This window comes from Actinia tenebrosa, unplaced genomic scaffold (genome assembly GCF_029948245.1).
Source record: "Actinia tenebrosa isolate PJP-AT-01 unplaced genomic scaffold, QUT_ActTen_1.0 PGA_scaffold3__52_contigs__length_22856419, whole genome shotgun sequence".
In the NCBI taxonomy this organism is placed as follows: Eukaryota; Metazoa; Cnidaria; class Anthozoa; order Actiniaria; family Actiniidae; genus Actinia; species Actinia tenebrosa.
The window spans coordinates 4477475-4494849 of record NW_028292580.1 but is presented as its reverse complement, the minus strand read 5'-3'; the positions used below and the strand labels follow the sequence as shown (position 1 = coordinate 4494849).

At 38.9% G+C, this 17375-nt stretch overlaps 1 protein-coding gene across 1 annotated transcript; it reads left to right on the top strand.

Moving 5' to 3' along the window:
* The first annotated feature begins 1211 nt into the window (after window positions 1–1211).
* On the top strand, window positions 1212–4088 carry LOC148908107 (uncharacterized). Its single transcript, XM_089035649.1, has 3 exons — window positions 1212–1353; window positions 1864–2131; window positions 2639–4088. The coding sequence occupies exons 1-3, from the start codon at window positions 1333–1335 to the stop codon at window positions 3832–3834; spliced, it is 1485 nt and encodes a 494-aa protein (XP_088891775.1). The 5' UTR covers window positions 1212–1332; the 3' UTR covers window positions 3835–4088.
* The last annotated feature ends 13287 nt before the right edge of the window (window positions 4089–17375 follow it).

Here is a 17375-nt window from a genome sequence, read left to right as displayed (position 1 = left end):
AGAGAAAGCTCCCTGAAGAACTAGAATCGCTTGGGAAGATGTTAGTTCGGGGTACCTTTAAACAAATCGCCAATGCAACGTGGAGGTGCCCAGCTCTTAAAAAAGAACTAACAGCTCTCGTGTTAAAGGAAATTGAAAAAGAAGCAACACAGCTGTGTTCCAAAAAGAATCCGATCTCCCTCAGGAAGACAGACAAGGATAGCATGTTGTTATTTACAATGGAAAAGCTGGACGAAGAGATCAGTGAAAGAGCGCCACTGATGCATTCTTGTCTGTCAGCTGCTGCAATCAACAGTAAAAGTAGAGCCTTAAATACTTCTGGTGGTCATTTTGGAGCTATTGGGATGGCAGCTGCAGTTTGTCTTCGTAACAGGTCAAAGTCTATGATTGCTGCTCAACTTTTGATAACAACATTCCTCTATCATTCAAATTGGATGGTAAGTACTATGTCTGATTTGAAAATAATTTCATAAATAGAATATACTATAATATACACTACACAAATAATGTATATTTAGCAACACTGCTGCCCTACTGATTATAACAGTATTACATTTCTGTTGATGAAAATTTTAAAAAAAGCATTAACAAAAGACAAATATTTCTCATGAAAAAAGGAATCTGATAATTGCAAATATTTCATTTCATATTTCAAGCATGTTCAAGATATAGGAATAAAACCTGAGAGGCTGATATGATCTTAGCAAAAAAAATGTTTGTGACACTCCATTATTTTTGTTTTAGGCAACTCTTGCTCAACTGGCCCCTCTCCGGCTTACAACAAGCCATACATATCTATACAAGAAGTTAGATGAGTTTGGAAAGAACTATGATACCAAGATTACAAATTTAGTATCAAAACAAGGTGAATGGATGGCAAGGTACAGTAACCAGCATATCAAAGATGTGCCTACAGAACCTGGGCTAAACTCTGGTGCAGTTCTCAATTCTGAACCTGCTACTAACATGCCAACTCCCCATGACAATATGCATGTGCAACAGGATAAGGGCAGAAAGATCACGTTTGACAATATAGACTATCGTCAGGATGTTCACTACATGACAGAGGATCATCAAAACATTGATAAACATTGTGTTACCTTTATGTCCACTGAAAACAGGGTTACTGGAAATCATCTAAGTAATAAGCCTCCAGAAGATGGTATCCTTCAAATGGAAAATGGTGTCTGTCTCCCAAATCCCCATGAAAATGTCAAGCAGCGTGATGACTACCTCACTTTGGCAGAACGCATCATTGCTGCTAAAGTACCATGCCTAAACTATCTTTCAGATGTCTGTACTTCCCATATACCCCATGCATATAGTAAAGAAATGAATGAGAAAACAGAAACAGTAAGTGAACTTCATGATAGAAGATAGATAAGTAACTTTGAAGGGATAATAGGAAGATCAATTAGGAGTTGTCACTAGCTTATATAGCCTGCACTGCATCCGAAAATTTTCTCATACAGGGGCTTGAGAAAACCAAGCCAACCAGACAGAATTTTAACCTGAGACTTTCTTGTAGCTCAGTGGTAGGGCATCCAACCAGAGTATCTGAAAGGTCACAGGTTGGAATCCTGTCAGGTGGACTTATTTTTTCCAACCACACATACACTCTCGAATTTCAGTAATATTTCTAGTAATTAAGTGAACTGTTGTTTCAGTTGTGTCACAGTGCAATAACATTTACCCCTACCAACACTTAGCAAAATATCCAGCCGGGGTAGGACATTCCAATTAGATCTTCTTTATAAATAAATAAATAATCTTTTTCTGGTTTTATAAATAGTGAATACCACTATTCCTTAACAATGCAACCTAAATGGTTGTCATAATTTATTTAAAAAATCTTTTTCTTAGTCTTTTCTAGGAATGATACACGAGAACGAGAACGATGCTGATGGGATAATAAAGGTTTTACAAACACTCCATAAATATGTGCCTTCTCATGGGGAAGGAGAACAAAAAGAGTATGGTGACCAAGGAGTTGTTGGAGACCAACTGTCTGTTGAGAGAGCAGTCAATGGCCATGCATCCTTAGCGAATGGTTTTACAAGTGAGGAGCAGCTCCAGGGTTTGCACTTTGAAATAGCCGATTGGCACTCGGGGAATAAGTTCTTAGAGGTAGGTTGTCAAAATGAAAACACAAATCAAAGAGTGCATGCCAATTACCTGTGAAACAAATACTAACTATTTAGCTCATCAGAATATTTATTTGTCCACCAATTTGGTTATTAACAAACTAAGAATTCACTTAGGCATGAACAACACAAAGGAATAAAAAGACAGTTAGATAAACTGCTTGGATGCTGCTATTGTTGTTTGCACTGTTCTGCTTCTATGATAGTGTTAGTTTGTACTTGTGCTAGAGAAAATGTTAAGATACTGTAGAATCCCAGTTATAAGCCCACCCAGTTATAAGCCCACCCAGTTATAAGCCCACAGGGATATAAGCTCACCTTCCCACTGACAGAAATTTCCTTTCGGTTATAAGACCGCCCTGTAAAAAGCCCACCCCCAATTGATATTACATTCAGTTTATGCTGTAAAGATTACTTAAAGCATTCTTAGTATTACTATTGTCATTATCATCATCAAGGATACCTTTTTCTTTTCTTTTTTCCTCTTTAGGTAGGTTTTTCCAACCTATATAATATCTCATCTTCTGGTGACAAGTGTACTATGTACAGCGACCGCAACCTTATCAATAGGAGGAATGTCAAAGGGGATGTTAGTGCAGCAGCCAATGCATGTCGAAGATTTTTCATCCTTGAAGTTGAATCAAGAATAATTGCAGCAGCACTGAAAATCCTTGGCATGGGTTCTCTGGATGATCAAAAGCCAGCTAAGTTTGAGCTTCCAAAACCAGAGTCACCTAAAAAGGATAAGAAAGACTTTCTTCACAAGATAGCCTCTCTAATTATTGATGCTTTTGTGGTTGATAAGAAAAGGAACAAAAGCATGGAAGAGTTGGCAAAACTTCTTGAACAGAAAGAGAAGGAACGCAAAGCTGGTGCACGATACAAATGCAGATTCCCTGGATGTTCAAAGACTTTTGCTCATAATGGCAAATATTTGAAGGAGCATGAGGCCAGCCATGACCCTCCTGTAGTTTCAAGTGACAACAGTACTGTGAACATACTTAAAGATCCCAAATCAGATGAGGAAGATGGAGATGACATGTTGTCGTATCAGAAATCACTACTGGAATATGGGATGCTTCTTCTTAATTTCTTTGATGCTATATCAGAAGGTGATGGAGGAAGATTGCATCGTTGTTGGAAATTTTTCCTCATGTACCTTAAGCATCAAGGAGGGAGTGCCACAAAGTACTCTCTGGAGTGCTTGTATCAGATGTTTCAAGTTTATGCATTGTTAAGTCCCCAGTCAGCTCATCGGCTAATTTGGAACAGATCTGTGAAAAACAAGCCAGTAAGAGGAGCCAACATTCCACTAGATCTGCAGTTGGAGTTTTACAACAAGACAGTGAAGGAAGCCATAAAGAAGCTAGGACCTGCTGCCTCTAGAAGATCCCTAGATAGGATATGTCATTCTCTTGGAACAACAAGTGAGCTTATGATTAACTATGACCATAACCTGTCCATCAATAAAAGATCTGGTAAGCATGTGAAGAAGTCAACAAAGAATGACATGTGCAAGATTGTGCAAGAACTGGTAACAAATGACGCATTCACATTTACTCCAGGTAGAAGATACAGATACTACTCAAGAATACAACCAACCTTTTTACATGGGTTTGACATGAGCAGCATGTTCTCCTGGATCAACGACCACAAAAAGTACATGATCTTAAATAGAAGAGCACGATAAACAATGACAAAGAAAAGATAAAAACAAATTCAACACAAATTCTCATATGAATGTATATTAATTAAATTCCTTTTATGCGTGATTGATACAAACTTAAAATACAGCATTAACTTAGTTTCCTGTTCTGTTACTCTTTTTTGTCAGAGAACAGGCTAATTACTCAGGGGCGGATCCAGGAAGTTTTTTGGGAAATCAAAAAATAGATAGTAATAAAGTCATATTTGACTGTAAATCAACCAAATCGGGGGGGGGGGGGGGCACAAACCCTGCACCCCTCCCCTGGATCAGCCCCTGGTACTTTAACAACTAGAGTTCTGACTTTAAGAGTCCTGTTATGTTCCAGAAACAAATTAAGGAAAATATTGGAATTACCACTTGTACTTCTTATATATTATAATTATTTGCATAGAACTTAAATATAAAGTCCATGTAGTTGAGGAAAAAAATAAATGCAATAGGAGAAATTGGAAAAATGCAGTTAATAATACTTGAATATGTACATATAAGTGTTTCATTAACCACGTAATCATAAATGACTTCATTTTTCCTGGCACATTTACATTCTCCACAAGACATGTCTGTACTGCTAAAAATCTTCAACCAAAAGGACACAATTGTAAAAGCTATAGAATATAGATGTTACAAGAAGCTCTTGACAGCCTTTTTTTAAATATAAAAAATGCTCTGGCAAAATCTGACAATTTGAGTTTGAATCCTTCAGATAGTTTCATTCTCATTGGAAAAAATCATATGAAATTGACACGAAGTTTCTCATGTAATGCATCATGAATTATTGATAAGACATCTCTTGGGATAATCACACTTAATTTTCTGATTTTGCTAAGATAAATGACTTCATTTCTGAAATCTGTTTCTTAAAGAAGTGTTTTAGAAATAGTGATGTCACTCAATGTTTAACTTAATTTTCTGATTTTGCTAAGATAAATGACTTCATTTCTGAAATCTGTTTCTAAAAGAAATGTTGTAGAAATAGTGATGTCACTCAGTGTTTAACTACGTGTATTCCAAAGCTTTTACCTTTTTGTAGTTTTTGATGAATCCAGGGTTAAAAAGCTATTTCACATGCTACTCAAATCTAAACTTAGCTTTTGCAAATGTTCATTTTATTGCATAATATATGCACATTTAGAGAGGGGACTGTCCTTATGAGGAAAATATCTCAAAACCAGGACAATATGTTGTTAGAGTATGGTATAAACACGTTTGTGATAAACTTGGGTAAGATGGTAAGAGAGATTTAACTTATGGATAAAAGCTCTAAGCAGTACTCAAACTCTGATAAGAAGTATCTAAAAAAGTACTGTCTGCTGTGTCCATACATGTGTTAAAAGAACTTAGATCCTCTAAATCTTGGCTGTTCAACATCCCTACCAGTGTGGTGTCATCCCTGACTTGACTCCAGTCAGAATAATTTGACATTTCAGGTGGAAACACATCCATTTGTATTTCAGCAGCATCTATATCACTGAAGACTTTGTCTAAAGCTGTGAGAATGGCAGTGGCATATTTCATTCTCCATATTTCTACCAACTCTACAACATCTTGGATGGTAAAAAGAATGCTGCAGTGTTCAATCACTTGATTAATATGGAAAGAATTAAACTCCATGAGTACATTGGGACATGTCACCATAGTATCCACTTGTACCTCCTTCATCATTTCTTGCTGGAAGCAATGAAGTTCCAATCTCAGTTTCTCCCTTTGTTGTTCACTGACAACTCTTGTAAATTTGGCTCTTTCATGATGAGCATGTGCATTGATGGTGGTCATTAATTTCTGGACTGGTGACTTTTTTGTTGTATCTCCATTCAAATTGGGACTCCAAAGCACCCTGCAATCCTTGTCACTACACCTGCATTTCATTGCACATTGTCCACAGCATTTGTGAAGTAAACTGTTACTTGCCACTTTACTTTCAAAATGGCTCATTAACCATATACGCGAGCATCCTTCTTGTTGGACATAAGCCTTCATATCCCTATCACAGTGGGCTGACAGTAGTCCATTGAACAGCAGGATGCAAGAGCTTGGAAGTCCATCCCGTCCAGCACGCCCACACTCTTGAACATACTGTTCCACTGTCTTCGATGGTCCAAAATGCACAATCTGTCTAACCTTCCTGCAATTGATACCCATGCCGAAGGCAACAGTACAAATGACAACTCGTAAATGTCCATCATCCTTTGCCATATTTTCGATTATGTGTTCCTTAACTCTTTTAGGGGTGCCAGCATGAAACATTTCAACCAGTCTTTTTTGTGGATTGGTTACTCCACCACTGTACATCTTCAGACCCAAAAAAACTTCAAACATTCGGTACAGAACTGAACACTGCTTTCGTGTTTGACAGTATATTAATGTTCTTGGCGTGTTTGCACCCATATCATCAACTTCATTAATAAGCCGCCCAAACACAATCTCCAATGGCTCATTTTTATCTACATATTGTGTAGAATAAAATAAATTTGGCCTGTCAGGACTCTGCTGGATCATTTGCACATCCTTTGGTGACAGGTTCAGGGTTTCCATTATTTGTTCCTTGGTTGCCTTGGTGGCAGTTGCTGTTAGGATCACTGATTTAGTATCTTTGGGAATTAAAGAATGTAATTCTCCTAAGCAACCATACCACTTCCTGAATGGGACCTTCTTGGTACCTGTTAGCCCCCTGTAATAACACAAAGAACAAAACAGCAATTAAGACATACACCTACTTGCAAGAACGTTGTCATATGATATTAGAACATTAGTAATTTAGTGAGAAAGGAATACATTAAAAAGACAAACAAAAAAATTCAGCTTCAGTGATCTTCTTTTGTTCTTTAAAGACCCATTGCCACTTACCGTGATGCACCGCGGTCACAGATGAATTTCGTGGTCCATGAAATTCAAAGATTCATATATTGAATAATAAATTCATATTAAATCCTTTTCCGACATAGCACTAAGGCACAAATTAATTCTTTTACATTCCTTTAAGAGTTTATTCAAAAGGTTAGAATTGTTTTTTCGGTTGTGACACGATTCAAAATGTTAACAAATTGTGATGCATCACGGTAAGTGGCAATGGGTCTTTAATATAATTCCTATCCCACTAAACCACTAATGTTCTATTTTCGTATGTCAACGTTCTTGCAAGTAGGTGTATGTCCAACTTTAAAAATTATAGAATAATGAAAATATTATATCCTGAATGAACTACCTCAAACATAGCATGCTATATCAATGTGCATGTTTATGTTTCTACTACATTTATGTTGTTGCATAACACTACTATGTAATAAATATATATCTATACATCTAATGTACAGTGTAAGCCATAGACAGTATTTCTTGCATGGGTTTTCTATTTTATTTTATGTTAGATTATCAGTCTGTCTTTCTATATATCGATCAATCCGTTCATCTTCGCTTGATCTGGTTGTCTAGCTATCAATTATGGCTTTGCATCTTTGCATAAATTGTATGGGATTTTGGATGATTTTAAAAATTAATATTTCACACCGTTTTGGTGGACATAACAATTTTGGTTTCTCCCACGTTCCTTATTAATTCCAGCTCAAAAATTACAAATTTAAAAAAGGCAAAAATCCGTTTGCAAAGGTTTTACCCTCTAATTTTCAATCACAAGGATAATTTAGAGTGAATATCAACCTAGCTAGAAATGCTCTATACTAAATTTGAAAATCTACCAAAACGAAAAAGAGATAAAAAGTTTTAAATTTGTCAACATACCATTGAACGATGCAGTGAGCTTCATCTATTACGACGCCGATCATCATATCCCTGAAGCTTGGCGTGCAGAAAATTCCTCTCCATGTTGTAGTAGACAGAAAGCACTCTGGGGAACCGAACAACACGACATAGTTGCCATTTACGATCTGCTGGATGATTTCAGCATCTTCCTCGTCACCGATGGCAATTGCTGGAATCCCAATATTATTTAGATATAGCACATGATCTTCCATCAAAGATCGAAGTGGAGAAAGAACCACAATGATGCTGGATCCTCTGGATTTACATCGCAAAATATCCGAAACTATGGGAAGACACTGAAAAATCAGTGACTTCCCGTAACCTGTTGGCAGGTTTACAAAAATATTTTTGTTACTAAAGAATCCCTTAATAGCCTCCTTTTGTTCCGGCAAGAGGTTTCTTACTTCAAACTGATGTTCAACTGCCGAAAATGCTTCTCTCCATAACTCTTCGCTGTATGCCGCCATTTTGATTCAGACGCGGTGACGAAGACAGCAAGTCAACAGCAAAGACTCAAGACCAATCAGAAACGCCGTTAGATTAACCAATCAGCATTGAGTCGACAAATCAATGCGGGGGGGCTTTGGAACACGATTCTTGTCGCTGCTGCGCAGACGGACTTTACGACAGAAAATTCCGGATGCAGTGCAGGCTACTCTTTTCATTATTTAACTAACTATGATGTTTTGATTGTTAGTAAATATTGGTTCAATAGAAACACCCGTCACTTGAAACAATAGAGGACTCTGTTCTGCATAATTGCCGGATCAATCACGCGAATCACCTACTAGATATCAAGACCACGATCTACTCTTTCTCAGTTTTACGAAACAAACCGTCCAATTTTTAAAAATAATTAGTGCAAATTTCTTATTCACTAATGAGTTCAGCCAAGTGTAGACTTTCAGGCCAGGTACATGCCAATAGCCGATAGCTTGATAGCTGATAGCCTAGCTCTATATATAGTGTAGATCTTAGCGTAGATAATAGTTCTAGAATAGATTCTAGTGTAGATTGTACAGAAAAACTATATTTTATGAATAATTAGAACATTATATTTGGATTAGATATACCCGACCACCCCTCCCCCTATACGGAGCCTCACTGTAGAATACGTTACCGTTATTACGGGTCCAAGGTAGGGTCTGGGGGAGAGCACCGGTTCGCACCGATGGCACCGGGTGCAGAACCGGCACTTCATATCTAATCTTAAGTTGTGGAATTTCTTCTGATCACTTTATTCGTTTATCTTTTAAATTTTCTACTCCATTCATTGCTGTTCTTGTTTTCTGTTTGTTTTTTTAGTGTTGTTTTCTTCCGTTCTAGAAAAGTTAAAAAGCGCTGAAATAGTAGTAGTTATGACCCCCCAGATACCGCACTTACGAGGGGAAGGGTGGTCTAAATTCCTGAATACCACCTTAAGAATGTAGGGGGAGGGGTGGTCTAAATTCCTGAATACCCCCTTAAGAATGTAGGGGGAGGGGAGGTTGGAATGTAGAACACGGTCAAAGTACGAATTCCAATCACCAAGGCGGGAATTTGAATTATGAAATATGAAGACATATTTTTATGGAGAGAAAAGTTTGAAAGCACGATCAAAATCAGCAGAATCACTTGCTCATCACCTTCGTCCAAAAAACTCCACTTGCTCTCGCATAATCCATAGTAAGGACAACGTACTAATCATGTCTGACTACGACAACTCTCCTGCACCTCAATGCTTCTGTGGTTCTCCTTGCTCAGTCTACAAATCCAAAGACAAGAACGAATTCCTGAAATGCGTGACCAAGTTGGACTACAAAAACTTGGCTGAATGTTGTAAAGGCTACAAGACGAAAGAAGCCAAAGAAAGGTTGTTGGACAACGAGATCTTGGGTTGTAAGTTGAACATCAGGAAATCAGACTACGACATCTTGGATACCCGTCTTTGGGATTACCCACCAAGAGTACATCCACGATGTCACAAACACAATCTGTACGCTAAGATAGGTGTCAGTCATACCGAGGAGAACAAAGACCGCACATTCTTTTGTTGTGCTGTTCAGTACCCCGATCGTAGCTGTGATTACTTCAGTTGGTCTGATGACGTGATAGAAGGGATGGCGAACGAATGTAAGAAGTTCGAAGAGGAACGAAGAGATCACATGAAAGAATTAGGTAAAGAAGCTAGAAAGCCTGAAGAATACGAGCCTCGTCAAAAGAAGGCACGCTGGTTGAAGTGAAGCAAACTAAACAAGGGGAAGAAGCACGAACTATGAGCAATGCATGAATAGCAATATTTGATAAATCATTGTAATTACCTTATCAAAGCCTCATAATAAACTTTTTTAAGCTTAACATTGCTTGCCAATTTTTTTTTCTTTTTTTTTTTCCTTAATGAATTAAGAGTCATTTGTGCTAGAAATAATATAAATGATGGATTTGAATTAGTAAAAACACAAAACAATTTACGAGATTAGAAAATTATACAGTCACAACATCGCTGCGGGAGATTTTATCCTGTCTATACACGTAATTCTATCTCATCGTATTCTATATCTCTACTTTCCCGCGCTTTAGAAAACTTAACCAATGAGCTTACAAATTCCTGGAATGCATGTTACGAAGTCCAAAATTAAAATTCTTAGAGGTCACTAAAGAATCTAAAAAATGTTTGAAAGCATTATATGTACGGGTAAAGCCTTATCTGAGCAACAAACCATTCGTGTATTTAGCATTAGTGCGAGCAGGAGGATTGATGGAAATAATATTGTGGTCTGATCTCCTACGAGAAGAACTTTTATAGTAAGTATCTTATTCTATTATTTTTGTTTTCTAAACATTTTTTTTTTTTTTTTTTTTTTTTTATAATTTTTTTACAATATTTTTCGCTTAACAAAATAATGACTATTTCTTTTAATTATCATTTCAGTTTTAATTAAACTTTTTATTTTGGAGTATGGCAGACTTTACAATCGAAAATCTTATCCGTAATTGTGAGACCGAAGAGGATCTTAATGTGTTAGAAATGATGTTTGACTTGGACGAACATCTGACCCTGGCTGCTTTGGAAACCCGAGCACGTCTGGTATCCAATCAACTTGATGATATGAGTGACCTCACAAATGCTATGATTACTGATCACATGGAGCAGCAGGAGATCCGGGAATCAATAGAGGCCTTGATTACCGATGCTGTAACCTTTGACTTTGGCTATGACTATGCAAACGCCTTTGACAACACACCGTCTACAAACCATCTGCAAAGCGGGGATCGAATGGAAAAACGTGTGCGTGATGGTTTGAATGATGATGATGATGATAGCCATTACCTCCAGTCACCAGCTAAAAGACAGCGTTTGCCCAACAACACTGCACCACCGTCGCCTCCACCCCCACCCCCACCGCTTCCACCACCACCCCCACCACCACCACCACCCCCACCACCACCACCACCCCCACCACCACCACCCCCACCACCACCACCCCCACCACCACCTCCTCCTCCACCCTCAACATTGTATCGTATTAATAAAGTCAGTGAAGTCAATGTGAAAAAATTCAAGACGAAAGGTATGGAATATGACATTCAATTTAACGAGATAGATGCCAGGGGGGTAGACGAATTGCACCCAGTATTAGACAGCGCCTTTCAAGATATTATCGACCGCGTTTCGGTGCGCATCGCGGATCATGACCAGGTTCGCATGGTTTTGCACACGCCGCAGCTACAATACCCTATTGCGTTACCGTTTATGAGGCGTGACCAGCTGACGGCTAATCGCTTTCTCACGAGAGTTGAGCAGGTTCTTCAGTCCCACGAAAACTTCAGGCTAGACGAGTCAGTGCAACTCAATTTTTTCCATGTTTCTATGCCTCATGGTAGTGGAAAAGGACGTCGAAAAACTGTAAATTTGGAGAAATATCTCGAGGACAAACGTTGCATCGTGCGTATTTCAAACAATGACGACCTTTGTTTAGCCCGTGCGCTAGTGGTAGCCAAGGCAAAATTAGATTAAAATGTTGACTATAGCAGAATTTCCGACTCTAGAAGACTACTACAGAAAGAATTGGCCGAAAAATTGCATCGAGATGCAGCTGTTCGATTTGGTCCATGTAGTCTCGAAGAGGTCAAAAAATTCCAAATTCTGCTCTCTGATTACCAGATTAATGTCGTGTCCAAAGATTTGTTCAATGCAATTATATATTCGGGGCCTGATTCTGAGAAACGTCTTTACATATATCATCATGATAACCATTATGATGTTATAACATCTATGCCCGCCTTTTTGAATCGGAAAAACTTTTGCCCTCATTGCAAGAAAGGATATGACCACGGACAGAATCATTCGTGTAAATTTGTGTGTACTACTTGTTTCGGCGGTCCCTGTGAAGTGGAAAATTGGAGACACTGTGAACAATGCAATAGATATTTCAAAAACGAGCGGTGCTTTGCAAATCACACAAGGCGAAACAAGGCGGGTAGTTCAATGTGTTTGAGGGTAATTAAGTGCGCAGATTGTGACAAAGTCATTAAAAGAAAAAACAGGAATCCAGACGCTCATCATTGTGGACTTTCAAAGTGTAATGTTTGCAAAGAATATGTTGAATTAGGAAACCATCTGTGTTTCATGCAACCCATTGATGAAGAAAATGACGCTGCTGCCGCTAACATTAGTTTGGAAGAGGAGAGCATGGAAGGGATAGAGCAGCTAATGGAGGAGGAGGAAGAAGTGTCAGAAAATGGTGGTGGTGGTGAAGCTTCTGGTGGTGAATCGAAGTCAAAGCTGTACTTTTACGACTTCGAAACAAACTAGGAAACGGGAATTCACCAACCGAATTTCGTTGTTACTCAAGATGAAAATGGGGTTGAGAAAGTCTTCAGCGGCCCAAACACACGCGATAATTTTTGTGATTGGGTATTCACAAAAGAGCACGAAGGATCGATTTGGCTAGCGCATAATATGCAGGGGTTCGATGGCTACTTCATCCTTTCGTTTTTAAACCAAAATGGAATCTCTCCAACAGTTATAATGAATGGGGCAAAGATCATGTCTATGCACGTGAAAGAGAGAGACATCAAGTTCTTGGACAGCATGGCATTCTTACCCATGAGACTTGCAGCCCTGCCCAAGACATTTGGGTTGAACAAATTGAAGAAAGGCTATTTCCCCCACAAATTTAATACTTCTGCCAATCAGAATTACAGCGGTCCTCTCCCTGATGCCGAATTCTACGATCCCGATGGTATGCCTCCACCTGATCGTTCAGCATTTTATAATTGGTATGATTCGTTGAAAGCCCAAGACTACGTCTTTGACATGGAAGAGGAAATCTTAGCGTACTGTCGCTCTGATGTGGATATTCTCCGACGATCGTGTCTTGAATTCCAGCGATTGTTTAAGGAGACGAGTGATGTGGACCCTTTTGCTAACTGTATCACCATTGCTTCTGTGTGTAACTTGGTGTACAGAAAACACTTCCTTCAACCAGAAACGATCGCTGTCATTCCACCGCACGGCTACAGAGCTCAGGATAAACAATCCATTCAAGCATTAAGATGGCTGACTTACCTGGCAGAAAGGGATAACATTTACATCCGACATGCAGGAAACCCTGGGGAACAACGAATTGGAAGTTTCAGAGTCGACGGGTTTCATTCAGAGTCCAACACCGTGTGGGAATATCACGGTTGCTTTTGGCATGGCTGCCCCACTTGTTTTGGTAGAAAAACAAGAAATCCCATTGCTGACTGTACGATGCAGGCTTTGTACGAAAGGACCTTGTCACGCAAGCAGCACTTGATTGATCAAGGGTTCGATGTTGTTCTCAGCACCATTAAGGCATGGCTCTTTTGAGGAAGTGATGGAAAATCAGTTATTTATTCATATCTTTGACAGTTTACGTTGAATCTTTCCCAAATTTGGCTCGTAGTAGTAATTCTTCAAGGCAAGCAATTACCGCATATCTGTTACCATGGAAACCAGGTCACGTGACCACAAGGCCGCCATCTTGGATTCTTTAAAAAAATCGTTTGTAGTCGTATTGAAACTACTTCTAAAGTCCTGAAAATCCATATTCCTTTTGATATTTGCAATACCTATATGGATCTAATTGGATATCTTGGAAATTATATTAAGTTTAATTCTTAGAATATTTTTAATTTTTTGGAAAAAATATAAAATATTCTAAAAATGAAACTTAATATAATTTCCAAGATATCCAATTAGATCCATATAGGCATTGTACATATGAATAGTAATCTGCATTTTCATGACTTTTAAAGATGTTTCGGTACGTTTACAAACGGCTTGTTTAAAAATCCAAGATGGCGGTCTTGTGGTCACGTGACTTAGTTTCCATGGTAACCAAGGCTCTAAGGTTCCTTCTTTTCACAAAAGACATTAACTTGCCAAGTTTGGGGAAGATTCGTAGAAAACTGGCTTTGATATAGCTAATCAGTTTTTCATCTGAGAGTCATGCCTTAATGATGCTGAGTTGAAATGTGGGAATGTCAACTGAAAAGTGAGCTCAAGTTCAACCATGCAATGAAAGAAGCTTTTGACAGAATAACCTTTGCAGACCCTCTAGAGCCTAGACATTCCTTGTATGGTGGGAGAACAAATGCGGTGAAACTGTACCATGAGGTTCAGCCCGGAGAAAAAATGAAATACGTAGACTTTTCTAGGTTTGTATTGTTATATATATATATATATATATATATATATATATATATTTGTTTGAGAAGAAAAGTCAAGACAACAGTTTTCCCGACAAGCCTGTTTCGTGAATTGCTTCACTCTTCAGGGGATTTAATGATAAGAATATTCGTTACTATCATTTATATAGAAAAAGTATACATAATTAATTAGTGGATGTAGTTTAGCTGTTGCGTAATAATGCTTTGTTTCTGTGGCGGCATGAAGATACAAGTTCGTTGCGCTTATTTAATGATGAGAGTTCCGGTCGATAAATTATTAGAAACTTTTCTTTAAGACAAAGGTTACATCTTTTGCTGGAGCTGTTGTAGGCGGGGCTTGAAGATAGGACGCGCCATAAAATGGAGTAGCTGATATTACCGTTCTTGAGAGTCCAGATGTATTTGCTGAGTTCAGTCGAGTTTTTATGTTGTTCGTGGCGGAATGAGGCGGTGTGGTTTCTGTATCTTGTTTTGAAGTCGTTTTCTGTGAGCCCTATGTATGTTGCGGTAGTGTTGTTGTCCTTTCTTGTGACGGTGGCTTGGTATACAACTGATGATTGGAGGCAGTTGCCATTAAGCGAGCAATTGTTCTTTTGTCGGCAGTTGCATGTTTTCTTGTCCTTTGTGTTGTTTGCGGTGTCGTTGTCGTCTCTCGGTGGATGTAAAATGCGCTTGTTATGATTGTCAATGATTTGTTTGGCATTGTTCATGCAGCTGTAACTGATCTTGATGGTGTTACGATTAAAGACTTTCCTAAGATTATGGCCTCTAGGAAAGTGTTTATCAACTAGGCCAAGGAATCTCTGTCCGATATTGGTGCTGACAAAGACGCATTCATAACACTTAAAGACCACGAGCCGAACTTCGCTAATAAACCGGCCTGCCGTCTAATCAATCCTACTAAATCCGAGATAGGCAAAATCAGCAAAAGAATCCTCGACAGAATCAACAACAAAATCACGACAGCATCGAAATTCAATCAATGGAAAAACACTGCCTCCGTAATCGAGTGGTTCAAATCCATCAAAAACAAACAACAACACAGTTTTATTTGCTTTGACATCGTTGAATTCTACCCATCAATCAGCCATGACCTCCTTAACAGAACGCTTGACTTCGCCTCAACATACGACAATATCACCAACGACGAACGAAACATCATAATTCATGCTAAGAAATCAATCCTCATACACAAGCAGCAACAATGGCAGAAGAAAGGAGACACAACATTTGACGTTACAATGGGCAGCTATGACGGCGCTGAAACATGCGAGTTAGTAGGAAGTTTTCTTCTTTCTCAACTACAGAACCTTAACATCAACGTAGGACTGTACCGAGACGACGGACTAGCCATTTCTAACGCCACACCGAGAGAAACTGAAAATATCAAGAAAGACATTTGCCGAATCTTCAACAACAACGGACTACGCATCACCATCGAAGCCAACAAGCAGATCATCAACTTCCTAGATGCTACTTTCAACCTAAACCAAAATACCTACCAGCTCTACATAAAGCCTAACACTACACTGCAGTACGTCCACCGTGAGAGCAACCATCCACCAATCACTACCAACAACATACCTGCCGGCATCAACAGACGACTGTCATCCCTTTCATCCGACAAAGCATCCTTCGACCAAGCTGTCCCTCCATATCAAAAAGCACTTGACGAAAGCGGATACCAGTACATCCTAAACTACGAACCAACCGCGACCACAAAACGCAAAAACAGACAACGAAACGGCATACTCTGGTACAACCCCCCATTTAGCAAAAATGTCAGCACCAATATCGGACAGAGATTCCTTGGCCTAGTTGATAAACACTTTCCTAGAGGCCATAATCTTAGGAAAGTCTTTAATCGTAACACCATCAAGATCAGTTACAGCTGCATGAACAATGCCAAACAAATCATTGACAATCATAACAAGCGCATTTTACATCCACCGAGAGACGACAACGACACCGCAAACAACACAAAGGACAAGAAAACATGCAACTGCCGACAAAAGAACAATTGCTCGCTTAATGGCAACTGCCTCCAATCATCAGTTGTATACCAAGCCACCGTCACAAGAAAGGACAACAACACTACCGCAACATACATAGGGCTCACAGAAAACGACTTCAAAACAAGATACAGAAACCACACCGCCTCATTCCGCCACGAACAACATAAAAACTCGACTGAACTCAGCAAATACATCTGGACTCTCAAGAACGGTAATATCAGCTACTCCATTTTATGGCGCGTCCTATCTTCAAGCCCCGCCTACAACAGCTCCAGCAAAAGATGTAACCTTTGTCTTAAAGAAAAGTTTCTAATAATTTATCGACCGGAACTCTCATCATTAAATAAGCGCAACGAACTTGTATCTTCATGCCGCCACAGAAACAAAGCATTATTACGCAACAGCTAAACTACATCCACTAATTAATTATGTATACTTTTTCTATATAAATGATAGTAACGAATATTCTTATCATTAAATCCCCTGAAGAGTGAAGCAATTCACGAAACAGGCTTGTCGGGAAAACTGTTGTCTTGACTTTTTCTTCTCAAACAAATATTCTGCTCTACTTCTATCGATGTATTGAGCACTATTTTACGGAAAATTTATTCACAGATTTCTTATATATATATATATATATATATATTTTTTAATTCATCTATTTTAAATAATTATTCTTTTTTCATACTCTTCATTTTCCACCAGTTTGTACCCATGGACGAACAAGTACTGCACCTATCTTCTGGGGCATCCTGTCATTATCACAGAAAACTTTGCTCCCCTCGATCAATACTTTGGCCTGGTAAAGTGTACTGTCCTGCCTCCTCGTGGTCTGTACCACCCTGTCCTTCCTTACCGTTCGAATGGCAAGCTTACCTTCCCCCTTTGTCGCACTTGTGCTGACAATCAACAACAAGAACCCTGTGATCATTCCGAAAATGAGCGTGCTATTAATGGGACCTGGGTGTCCATCGAGTTGTCTAAAGCCATTGAAAAAGGTTATCGATTAGTTCGCATAGACGAGGTGTGGCATTTCCCAGAAACGTCAGACGAGCTGTTCAGTTCCTATATCGA

Excerpts from the sequence above, each read along its gene's own strand:
- LOC148908107 (XM_089035649.1), top strand. The coding sequence starts at position 1,333 with ATGAATGAGAAAACAGAAACA. Across the intron at positions 1,354-1,863 it reads TGAATGAGAAAACAGAAACA|TCTTTTCTAGGAATGATACA; the intron begins GTAAGTGAACTT and ends TCTTTTTCTTAG. Across the intron at positions 2,132-2,638 it reads GAATAAGTTCTTAGAGGTAG|GTTTTTCCAACCTATATAAT; the intron begins GTTGTCAAAATG and ends CTCTTTAGGTAG.